We start from the raw sequence: 12,831 nt of genomic DNA, 5'->3' as shown, positions 1-12,831 counted from the left end.
GATATCGTCGGAGTAGATCCTCGTGTCCTTCTTGAGGTTCTCCAGGAACCGGACTATCCGGTTAGTCTCGATGTTATTGGTTCCCGGATGATAGCCCCAGTTGGTCTTCGTGGGCGTCGCCGGATCATAAGCCGGCAAGTTGATGAAATCTGAGGAATCTGTGTTCCTCACATAAAAGAAAGTTTCCTGCCAGGCCCGACAGGAATCCAAGCCGGAGAACTTGAAAAAGGGGCTCCCTTGTCGGGAACCCACGATGCAGGACCCGCACCGCACCACAGGTTTTGGCTTGGGGATGTTTTTGCCTTGGACCGAGTTGATCCGAAGGCAGAAGAAGCGAGCGAAAGCTTCTTTGGTGGGACGGAGGCCAACATAGGCCTCCATGAAAGAAACGTAGCAAGAGAGGTAGAAGATGGTGTTGCCAGGAAGATGGTGCGGTTGAAGTTTATAGAAGTCAAGGAACTGACGAAAAAAGTCGGAGGCAGGAAGGCCGAAGCCGCGCTCAAAATGAGAAACGAAAACGACGAACTCTCCGGGTTCGGGCTCGGGTTCCACCTCATCACGTGGAATCCGGCAAGATACCTGTGCCAGTATCCTCCGAGCGGTACAGCCAGTCGATATCTTTATGGGTCACGTCAGAGCCTTTCCAAGCTCCCCAAGTGATGTTGGTCAGGTCCACGCCGGTATCTTGGCGGGAGCTGCTGGCTTCTTGGCCTTGGTTGGAGCTAGAATCTGGAACGGATGAGGAAGCTCCCATCCAGTCTGGCTCAGCTTCAAGCCTGCCGGAGGACTGACTGTGGCGGCTGCTGCCGGAAGACTCGGTAAGATAGAGTTCGGTGGACATCTGCTCAAAGATGCCGGATGCTACCCGCAAACAACTTTCCCAAGTTCTAGCCTCGTATGAAGATCTAAGAAAAGGGGAAAAAGCAAGAAAAGGTGGAGATAAATATCCTAGCGCCCCAAGAACTTAAATGCCAAGACAAACAAAGAGAGACTGGGACTTTCAAACTAACCAGAGGCAGCGGAGACGCTGACAGAGAAGTTCGCCGGAGAAGCGACGGACTTGCGGTCGATGGAGAAGGCCGGCAGCGTAGGCGTGTCGAGGATGCCTGCGGGAACTCGATGCAGCGGCAAACAAAGAACTTCGAGGATCCTCGGTGCGGCGGAGAGTCCCTTGTGCGGCAAGAGGTATTGCTGGACTTCGTCGGAGTAGGACTTTCGGCGGAGAACGGCGGCAGCGGGAGCACAGGAGGCAAGAAGCTATGAGCGCAAGGAGAAGAGGGCGAATACGAGAAGAAGAAGGAGGAACTGTTGGAGATATGCCCAAGAGGCAATAATAAAATGGTTATTATAATATATCTTTGTGTTTATGATAATGTTTGCATAGCATGCTATAATTGTATTAACCGAAACATTGATACATGTGTGTTATGTAAACAACAAGGAGTCCCTAGTAAGCCTCTTGAATAACTAGCTTGTTGATTAATAAAGATGATCATGGTTTCGTGATCATGAACATTGGATGTTATTAATAACAAGTTTATGTCATTGTGTGAATGATGTAATGGACACACCCAATTAAGCGTAGCATTAGATCACGTCATTAAGTTCATTTGCTATAAGCTTTCGATAGATAGTTACCTAGTCCTTTCGACCATGAGATCATGTAAATCACTTATGTCGGAAGGGTACTTTGATTACATCAAACGCCACTGCGTAAATGGGTGGTTATAAAGGTGGGATTAAGTATTCGGAAATTATGAGTTGAGGCATATGGATCAAGAGTGGGATATTGTCTATCCGATGACGAATAGATATACTATGGGCCCTCTCGGTGGAATGTCGTCTAATTAGCTTGCAAGCATATGAATGGTTCATAAGAGACCACATACCATGGCACGAGTAAATAGTACTTGTCAGGAGACGAGGTTGAACAAGGTATAGAGATACCGATGATCAAACCTCGGACAAGTAAAATATCGCGTGACAAAGGGAATCGGTATCATATGTGAATGGTTCAGTCAATCACTAAGTCATCGTTGAATATGTGGGAGCCATTATGGATCTCCAGATCCCGCTATTGGTTATTGGTCGGAGAGAAGTCTCAACCATGTCTGCATAGTTTGCGAACCGTAGGGTGACACACTTAAGGTTTGATGTCGTTAAAGTAGATATGGAATATGGAATGGAGTTCGAAGTTTTGTTCGGAGTCTCGGATGGGATCCAGGACATCACGAGGAGTTCCGGAATGGTCCGGAGAATAAGATTCATATATAGGAAGTCATATTCCAAGTTTGGAAATGATCCAGTGCATTTATGGCAGGTTCTAGAAGGTTCTAGAAAAGTCCGAAGAAATCACCATGGAAAGTGGAGTCCCGAAGGGACTCCACCTTGCATGGCCGGCCAAACCCTAAGGGGAGGAGTCCCAGGTGGGCTCCACCATAGGTGGCCGGCCAACCCCCCCAAGGAAGGGGTGGGAGTCCCACCTTGAGTGGGATTCCCCCCTTGGGTAGGTTTTGTCCCTTTGGTAGGTTTTGGTTTCGGGTCTTATTCGAAGACTTGGATACCAGCACTTGGGGATTTCCACCTATATAATGAGGAGGAGAGGGAGGGGGCTGCCCACTCTTGGCCGCACCACCTAGGGCCCCCATGGCCGGCGCCCTACCCCTCTCTCTCTCCCCAAACCCTAGCGCCCCTCCTCCACATAATACAACCGCAGCGCATAGGCGAAGCCCTGCCGGAGTTCTCCATCGACACCGCCACCACGCCGTCGTGCTACCGGGATTCCGAGGAGGATCTACTATTTCCGCTGCCCGCTGGAACAGGGAGAAGGACGTCGTCATCAACACCGAACGTGTGACCGAGTACGGAGGTGCTGCCCGACTGTGGCACCGTCAAGATCTTCTACGCGCTTTTGAAAGCGGCAAGTGATCATCTTCTGCAACAACGAGATCTAATCTCGTAGGCTTTGGAAATCTTCAAGGGTTATTCTGGTGATCCCCTCGTTGCTACCATCTTCTAGATTGCATCTTAGCTTGGTTTTCGTTCTTGCGGTAGGAAATTTTTTGTTTTCTATGCTACGAATTCCATCAGTGGTATCAAAGCCGTTTCTAGGCATAGATTGGTTGCACGAGTAGAACACAATTGTTTTGTGGGCGTTGATGCTTTGTTATCTTTAGTTCGAGTACTTTGCATCTTTGTGGCATGGTGGGATGAAGCGGCTCGGGCTAACTTTACATGACCGCGTTCATGAGACTTGCTCCACGTTCGACATGCAACTTGTATTGCATAAGTGGCTTTGCGGGTGTCTGTCTCTCCCACCATAGTGAAGATTCAATTTACTCTTTCTATTGACAACACTAGTATCACCGTTGTGGTTCATGTTCGTAGGTAGATTGGACCTTACTCGAAAACCCTAAACCATGTAAAATATGCAAACCAAATTATAGACGTCTAACTTGTTTTTGCATGGTTTGGTGATGTGATATGGCCATGATGTGATGATGAATATGTATGAGATAGTCATTATTGTATTGTGGCAACCGGCAGGAGCCTTATGGTTGTCTTTAAATTTCATGCTGAGTAATATTTCAAAGTAGTTGTAATAGTTGCTACATGAGGTGAACAACCATGAAGACGGCGCCATGGACCTTGACGCTATGCCGACGATGATGGAGATCATGCCCGTTGATGATGGAGATCATGTCCGTGCTTTGGAGATGAAGATCAAGGGCGCAAAGACTAAAGGGCCATATCATATCACATATGAATTGCATGTGATGTTAATCCTTTATGCATCTTATTTTGCTTAGATCGCGACGGTAGCATTATAAGATGATCCCTCACATTAATATCAAGATAATAAAGTGTTCTCCCCTCGTATGCACCATTGCCAAAGTTCGTCGTTTCAAAGCATCTCATGAGGATCGGATGTGATAGATACGTTCATATACAACGGGTGTAAGCCATGTTTGCACACGCGGAATACTTGGGTTTGCTTGACGAGCCTAGCATGTACAGACATGGCCTCGGGACAATGGAAACCGAAAGGTTGAACACGATTCAGATGGATGATATGATCAACATGTTGATGTTCACCATTGAAGCTACATCATCTCACGTGATGATCGGTTTTGGTGTAGTGGATGTGGATCGTGTACCACTTAACAACTATGAGGGATGTTGTATTAAGTGGGAGTTCATTAGTAATTAGATTAAAACATGAACTAATTATCATAAACATAGTCTGAGTAGTATTTTGAATTCATTTTGTAGTATTGGCATCCGTTTTTCTACCATGCGCTAGTCTTGTAATTGAGATAGAAATACTGTTAAGTCTGACAAGAAACTTTGCGGACTGGTACCGTATTGTTAAAGAATCAAGAAATGATTAAGTCCTATTGCAAACTTTTAGTAAACCTCACATTGTTAATTCAAAGAGCTATGGTTTCAATTAGTACCTAAAGTTATCTTGTCTCCGTGAAACTTGAACTTCAAATCTGTTTGAAAAGGAGCTGAAAATTTAGTTTTCAGAAATAATCAAGGTATGAGATATATTTGATATCTAAGGCCTTATTGCAAGATAATAGAATATAATTTGGTGAGACTACATAAACTCATAAGTTTTATGGGAATATATGAAGGTTGAAGACGCAAGGCATCCCAATCCTCCAACTATTGGGGCACTAACGATATTCGCATATCCATGAAATGATCGTCCTTAGTATGCACCGTTGCTAAGACTCGTTGTTTCGAAGCATCTCGTGATGATCAGGTGTTTTAGATTCTACGTGTGCATACAACGGGTGCAAGCCTGATTTGCACATGCGAATACTGAGGTTAAACTTTACGAGCCTAGCATGTACAGACATGGTCTCGGAAAGTCGTCATGAATTGATGGATAAAATTATGAGTGAAATTGTTCATCATATTACAAAGTTACTAATAGTGAAATCTGAAACACTTGTCATATGATGATCAACTTCAAAGTAAGAACCTCAAGGTTATTGGTATTTGACCAACAAACCTAGAAGTTATTAAAGATGAAGTGTTTTCTGAATAATGAGGAAAGCTAAAACAGAAACTACAAAAGATATTTTGGCAGAAAGAAAATAAAAGACTAGAAAGATACATGTTATGGTTGTATTCCTAGTTAGGTCAAACAATGAAATTCTTGGGTATTAATACCATATTGGTTGGTATGAAGTGTCATACAAAACAACGCAATACAAGAATACAATGGCCTAAGTGACTGACAAGGAATATGATAGGAATGCACGTCTGGAAAAAAAATAAAGTGTTATTATGTTCGTCGTTGGCATTCTATCTAGCCCTTAGAATTTATAATAAAGAACTTAATAATTGTTTGCTCTGGTCAAATAAAAACAATGAGTTGTTCAAATTATGACATTACTCCATGTACGATGGATAAGTTATTATAAATCTTAATGGTGAAACACACATAAACGCTAAAATGCTATAAGGCAAATGATTTGAATTCCACTTACTTGCGGAACCGCCATTTAGGTCATGTTAGAGAGGAACGCATGAAGGAACTCCATGCAAGTGGAGTTTTGGAGTCATTCGATTTTTGAATCGTTTGGCGCTTGCAAATCTTTTCTAAAGAGAATGACTAAAATACCGTTCATAGGCCAAGAGTTGAACGGGCAACTAACTTAGTGGAAACATACATGATGATATATGTGGTTCACTGCGCATGGTTGTGTGCGGGAGATTCTTCTACTTCATGAAAAGTTCCAACAATGAATTGAGTATATATTTGTGGATATATTCAATAAGGAAGAAGTTTGAAATATTTGAATGGATTCAAATAAATTTCAACATGAAGTGGAAATCATCGTAATAGAAAAGTCAAATATCTATGATTGGATCATGGTAGAAATATTTGGATTACGAGTTTTAGCGAATATCTAAAAGAGTTATGAAATTGTTCTACAACTCACGTTTCTTTGAGTATCATAGTGATGATAGAGTATACGAGAGACGTATCCAAACCTTTTGGATTAATGATGAGATAATATAAATTGATGCCATTATATTTTGTGGATTATGCTTTAGAGACTACCGCTTTTACACTGAATAGAGCATCATCATAATCCGTTGAAATGACACCATACGAGTTATGGCATGGGTATAAACCCTAATAGTCCTTTCTTAAATTTTGGTATGCATAGCATAAGTAAATAAGTTTATAACCAAAATCGGATAAATGCCTTTGTTGGTTATCCCAGAGAATTGATTGGGAATTCTTTCCACTATGGAGACAAAGACAAAAGTGTTAGTCGATGTTTCTTACTTATTTCCAAGAAATTGTTTCTAGCGAAGTATTTGAGTGGGAGGACAATAGAACTTGATAAGGTTTATGAACCTGAGCATAATGATCAGAGTAGCGCAGCATTGGAAATGGTTCCGGAAGCGGCCACGACGATCATGGCTCCCATGACTACAAAGTGTTTTAGCCATGGAGATTGAAGTACTTATTGAACCTTGTAGGTATGGTTTACTTTGTGATCAAATAAATGATTTGTGGACAAAGGATTGATTTTGAACAATGAAAAACCAACTACAAACAAAGAAGTTATGATGGGCCCTGACTCCGGTAAAATGACTATACGCCATGAAATCCAAGATAGATGAATACTTTTTGAAAGTAAATGGATCTATAAAATTGATGGACTTGGATGTAATATCCTTGAAGAAGTTCGACTTGTCGAAAAGCTGTTTACGACAAAGTTCAAAGAGTTGACTACGATAAGATTAGATCTTCCGTAGCAATGCTTGTAGTCTATGTGGATTATTCTAGTAATCACTACATATTTCTTTTATGATATATGTTAGTAGGATGGCAAAATACATTACTTAACAGAAGTGTGTATTAAAGGTGTATACAAGATACAAACCAAGATTTTTGCTAGTCCGTGGAATACTAGATAGGTATACGAACTTAAATTGGATGAAGTGAGTATCACGGAGTTGGAATCTTCACTGGATGAAATAGTCAAAGAGTTTTTTGATTTCATCATAAACGATGAAAATGCTTGCATTTGCAAGAAATTAAGTGGGAGGCGCTGAGACATATTTATAATACTTTATGTAGATGACATATAGTTGGTTATAAATGATGTAATTATATACTTGATTATAAAAGGTTTCATTGAGAATTAAATTCAATGAAAGGATATGGACTGAAACATATTTTAGTGTCAAGATCTATGAAGATAGATTGAAAGACATAAAAGTTTAAGTTAAAGTACATAGAATGGATATTGAAGTAGTTCAATATAGAAATATTAAGAAGGTGTTCTTTCATGTGATAGCCAGACCGAGGCAGCCCCCATCTATGCTTTTGTGATCCTGAACGCAGGAACATGGTCCTATTCTGAAAAGTTGCATGCTAAATTTGGGTCGGTGTCTCGATTCTACAAGGTAATACCGAACCTGCGATCGAACTCTGAGCTAGGTGGTACTATGGAGTTGCCAATCTTCATTTATCTGTTTTCGTATAATACCAAATTTGCTCTTTACGACATTCATTCCTAATGCTGAAGATTGCAATTTTAAAGCATGAGCATGGTGCTAATGCGTGTCAGGTGTCAACTAGGAGTAGGTACTAATTAACTAGCTGAATAGAACACTAATTAGCACCTATTTGGTGTGATGATACGGAAAAAAACCCCGCATCATACGTTTGGTACCTTAAAAAAATATGTACCTCCCGATGTTGTTCGCGCGATTGAGAACGGGTTTGATACGATAAGAGAACACATCAAATTATATTTAGAGAACTAATTAGTGTTTCAATGGCACAACGCCGGTCGCTGCTGATTCGTATCATCATGAACTACTGATCTTATGCAAGGAAACAGATAGATAAGAGAACACATCAAAGTATATTTAGAGACCTTGAAGACGTTCACGTTGCGGCTCCAGCCGAACCCTTGGAGCTTTATTTTTTGACGGAAGGTAGCAGAGCAACTTCAATTAATAAAGAGACACCATTTTAACTTGGCGTCCGCAAGTCTACGAGCCACACGAGTTTGGAGGAAAATTAAGGGAGTATTAAAAAGTAATCGATGGCGGTGGTAACTATAAAAAACCTAAGATATCTTCATATGTCAAAAAAGCCAGGATCGAGCGGCCTTTGTATATAATTGCTACATCAAAAACATAGTCCGTGTTCCTTCCCCCATCAAACCTTTACTCCCGTAAAAATTTGAGGCGGGGCGGGGGACGAGGACAAGGGGATCGGGTGCACGGCTACCCTACGCCGGTGAAAAGTCCCTAGCAAGCCCTCCCCATCTTGGCCTTCTTTGCGGGGGACAACCACGGCCCCGTTTGCCGCTACTCCTAGAGAGCACTGGAAGGGCGAGGATGTTGATGTGCGGCATGTCCTACATGGACATGATGAGGCGGAGCAAGCTCGGTAGGTGCCAGTATGTACGAGACGGCAACCCCAATGTGCATGGTGGAGCCTATCTACTCGGACGGCATGTGTCGGTAGTGATCGACGACCATTACATGTTGTCATGCAGCAAAATGCTCAATTGCTTGGTGTTCTCGGTGCTAACAGTTTTCTTTGCAATCATCATCCAATCTTAAACATAAGACTATGTGATTTTGTTAAAAATTACGGTAATATTTTAAAAAAATTATATGTTCCATTAGTTCTATGGTGTTATTATTTTGATCCGTAGCGAAGCACGGGCAACTTGCTAGTAGTGAATAGAGCGAGTACTGATCAACTTAAGCAAAGGATGGTTACGTGGAAAAACACCGTGCATACGATCATGGCCTTCAAATTTCGGGTTGTATCCAAAACTACCACCTCCTAAAATGATACCTCGTTCCAAATTAGTATCCGCAGGTTTGTCTAGATTTACATGTATATGGAAGTAATATACTACTACGTACTGCATACTCGCTGATCAATAATAAGTGTGAGGTTGTTGTTTAAATTTTTAAGTCGCATCTATACTCTTATGGAGATTAATTAAACTAAATGATTTCGTGCAGTGTCCGCCTGAACGTGGATGATACTGACGTGATTGTCTGTACTCTATTTTGTGCAAGCCGGCAATATCTTACAGGAACTTCGAAGCCAAAAGAACATATGCTCGTAGAAGAGAATGGACTTTCATAACCTCACATATATGTTGCAGGTTTAGAGCAACTCTAATGGATTCCGCGAAACTTAAACCGCAAACTTGTTTTGCGGTATAAGTTTCGTCCGAGTACACATATACTTCTAACGTAAAACTGAATGGTTTAGAGTTTTATAGCAATGTATCAACAATTTTCAAATTCCAAATATAGATGATTTAAATTAGCATAGTATAGACGAAACACCGACTAATCTTGCACAAAAGTATGGTTAAAAATTAGCCAACTCAAGCAACTCCAGACCCGTTGACGTCACCGCCACGGCGCCACCACACCGTCGCCGTAACCACTACCACCACCGCCGAAGCAGCTCTTGTCGCGTCATCGTCTCGTCTTTCTTCCACAATCTCGGACCTTCTCATCTCCCACCACTCTCTTGTTAGAATATCGATTGCATTTGGATCCAATATCATCATATGGTTCTTCTTGGCAATGATGTCATTTCTAATCTTGGTCTCCTCGAGATGGATTTTACATTCTTTGCAGTCCCTCATGTGCTTCTCATCTTCTCTAGTTCGAAGCCACCTTGTCATCTTATCTTGTTGCTTCTTCTCCTCTAACTCCTTTCTGGCTTCCAATTTTTGATCCATCAGTGTTTGTGTGGACTTCATCACCCCGTCGATCTTCTCCCTCAATCTTTCTTGCTCGACCTTCTTCTTCAACTACGTCTTCTCTTTCATCCCTTCATTCGGCCTCCTTTTCTTTTTTTTCCTCCTTTTGGTTTTAGTTCATTAGTATACTCCTCATCGTAATCCACGGTAATGGGAGCACCTTTTTGTGCTACGTGATCCTACATTTACACAATGAGAACAAAAAAGTGAGGACATTTGTGGAGATTAATAACACAAAAATTGCTAAAGAAGATTTCTCAAGGACTATGCAGGCTCATCTATATTGCATCAAGAGCTTCGACTAAATGACCAAACAAACTCACATGGTCATAAGTACAATTGTGGTATCCGGAACACCCAATCCAACTGCTACACTATTGTTTTTCTTACATCATACCAGCATGGAGAGTTCTCATTGTGCGGGTTGATACTTCCTGCATCGGCGGCATGCATGAACCGATGAAACTTTTTCTCAACTTCTTGCAAATACTTTTTCACATGCCTTAAACAAAGCAATTAATATGTTGGTTTTGGTGTAGTTCGAGGATCTTATTTTATGGGTGTGTCTATGTCTCAGTTGACTGCGATTTTCTTAAGTCTCAGTCAACTCAGAAAAGTGCAGAAAAGTGCAATTGCACTTTTTTAACAGAAAAGTATAACTCAAGTACTTTTTTGTAAGTGACTTAGACTTAAGAAAATCTCAGTTGACTGAGACATAGCAAAACCGTTATTTTATTTTCCATTTGCTTAAGAGGCATCAAACACTTCGTCATCTAGCATCATATTAATTCTTGATCAAATTCATCTAGTGGCGCTTTATGAATGTCGACCTCGTTTTCCTCCAACATGGTCACATATGAGGTATATAGGAACCGATCCCAAATTGTAGCCATACAATAGGGGTTCCGATACATTAGAGAAGCGAGAACAAACTAAGCATTCATCCTCATTTGACAAAAAAATATCAGAAAGTTGGGCAAATTTGAGCGTACCTATCCAGCACATCGCCGAACACGCGCCGTGCCACCCATTGTACGTATTGGTCGGGGAGGACGAGAGGGAGTGGCGGGGCCGCCGTAGGCGTCCCGCTTCGTCTTCATCGGCGCTGCGCCCGTCGATTCTGTCTGCTTCCGGGACGTGGGCAGCCGTGGAGGAAGTCGAGAACCTGACGGTGGCGACGCAACCGCAGAAGAAGCCACGCGAGTGACGACGCGCGCTTCGCCGCCGCCGATGAGGACAGGAAGAGAGAGGGAAATACATGCTTGGGCGAGCGCGCGTGAGCAATGCGAATGGCACCATGCATGTCATGGCTGCAGAAGGAACGAAAGAAAGAGTGTCACTTTTACGTGCCCAGTGGCAGCTGAGATGATTCCACAACATGCGCCCTCATCTTCTTGGCAGCAGGCGGCGTCGTCGGCGCGGGCTTGAACACGGTTGCCAGGTCGAGCGGCACCGGGTGGAAGAGCCGCTGCTGCAGCGGCGCCAGCTTCCTCTTGAGCGCCGGAGCCAGCCTCTGGGGCGCCGGCGGGCACACCGTGGCCGGCCTCAGCGCGCTCTCGTCCGACGTCGGCGTGGTGAAGCTCGCCGCGGCTGCGTTGCCGGCAGCAGCAGGGACGGCGTCGAAGTCACAGATCTCTACCGGCGCGGCGGTGGCTCGACACGCAGTCGGGGTAGTGTAGCAGATGGTGTCCTCGACACCGCCATCTCGCTGCGGTGGCGCCACGGGTTCGCTCGCCGTCGGCGTAGCGCACCCAAGGCCGTCGGCGGCAACATCGTCCTTGGCTCCTCCTGCCGTACCTCGTGTGCGGATCGCCGTCGGCGTGACGCAGCCAGTCTCGGCAGTGGTGGCAGCATCGTGGTCGGCCGCTCTCGCTGTCGCGGCAAGCTCGCCGGTCACGGTGGTGGTCTGGATCGGCCGGAGCGCCGCCAGTTCAGAGATTTCCGCGACCTCGAGGCCCATCGGATGCAGCGCGCGCGCGCAGATCCCGCTGCTGCTAAATTATCTAGCTAGATCTTCTTCGAACGAGCAGCGAAGAGAATTGTGATCTGTGAGCTGCAGCAGGTGATACTGGTCTCAGGTCTTTTGTAGTGGCGCGCGTAAAAGCAAGAGGGCGCGCGCGTGGAAGGTGATGATGGAGGAGTAAGTAAAGGAGAAGCAAGCCAAGGAACAGAATTATATGCAGGCAACAAGCAGCTGCGAAGCAAAAGGTTGGCGCATGTTAAATAGATCATGGCTCATGGGAGAGAGAAGAAGGGTGGCGCAAATGATTGCCGGAGAAAACGAGAGAGAGAGGAAGAAGGCCGGGTGGTGAAACTTTTGGAGGATCGGCCGAGTAGATCGCACCCCTCCTCCTGCTCCTCCTACTACCTTCCACATGTTCCTCGATGGCCGTGTCTCTCAGATCAGATGTCAGCAGCAGCGTCACAGGTAGATATGCCGGCAGGGGCCGCCGGAATTTTTACTGCACCAGGGTCATTTATTTCTGCAGTGACGCAGCTGGAGTTGATCAATGTATACATAATTACTCAGCAGGGCGCCTTAAGAGCATCTCCAGTCGCGTCCCCCAAAGCGTCCCCCAAAGGGATTTGGGGCGCGCCGGACAAAAAAAGCGTTCCAGCCGCGTCCCCAAAGCCCATTTTTGTCCGGCGCGGCCCGATACGGTGTCCGGCGCCCCGAGCCCGTCCCCGTCCCACAGGGGACGCTCCGGGGACGCCGGACACAACGAAAAGCGAGGCCAACCGACGCGGGCCCGACCCGTCAGCGGCACGGAAGGCTAAAACCCCGTCGCCTACCTTTGGTCAAGCGACGTTAATGGCGTCCCTGTTTTCCTGTGCGACGCAGGACGCGTCTCGTCGTTGTTGGCCGCGTGGCCGTCCGCGCCGGAGTTATTGCGTGCAACCACCGCTGCCGCCGCTGTTTTAAGACGCCCGCAGCTTATCGCCGCTCATAATCCTTCTCGTCGCCGCCGCCTCCCCTCCCGCATCCTCTCCTCGCCGCTCAAAAAATGTCGAGCTCGTCCTCCCGCAAGATCGCCGCGGCGAA

General features: G+C 44.8%; 1 protein-coding gene across 1 annotated transcript; it reads right to left on the bottom strand.

Annotated features, from left to right (window-relative positions):
- Positions 1-9,179: 9,179 nt before the first annotated feature.
- Positions 9,180-12,171, bottom strand: LOC127311789 (uncharacterized). The gene is made up of 2 exons (XM_051342243.2): positions 10,781-12,171; positions 9,180-9,967 (listed from the first exon to the last, which is right to left on the bottom strand). The coding sequence occupies exon 1, from the start codon at positions 11,746-11,748 to the stop codon at positions 11,131-11,133; it is 618 nt and encodes a 205-aa protein (XP_051198203.1). The 5' UTR covers positions 11,749-12,171; the 3' UTR covers positions 9,180-9,967; positions 10,781-11,130.
- Positions 12,172-12,831: the final 660 nt, after the last annotated feature.

This window comes from Lolium perenne, chromosome 7 (assembly GCF_019359855.2).
Source record: "Lolium perenne isolate Kyuss_39 chromosome 7, Kyuss_2.0, whole genome shotgun sequence".
NCBI lineage: Eukaryota > Viridiplantae > Streptophyta > Magnoliopsida > Poales > Poaceae > Lolium > Lolium perenne.
Note: the sequence above shows the minus strand (reverse complement) of the source record. Positions and strands in the feature narration are given on the sequence as shown.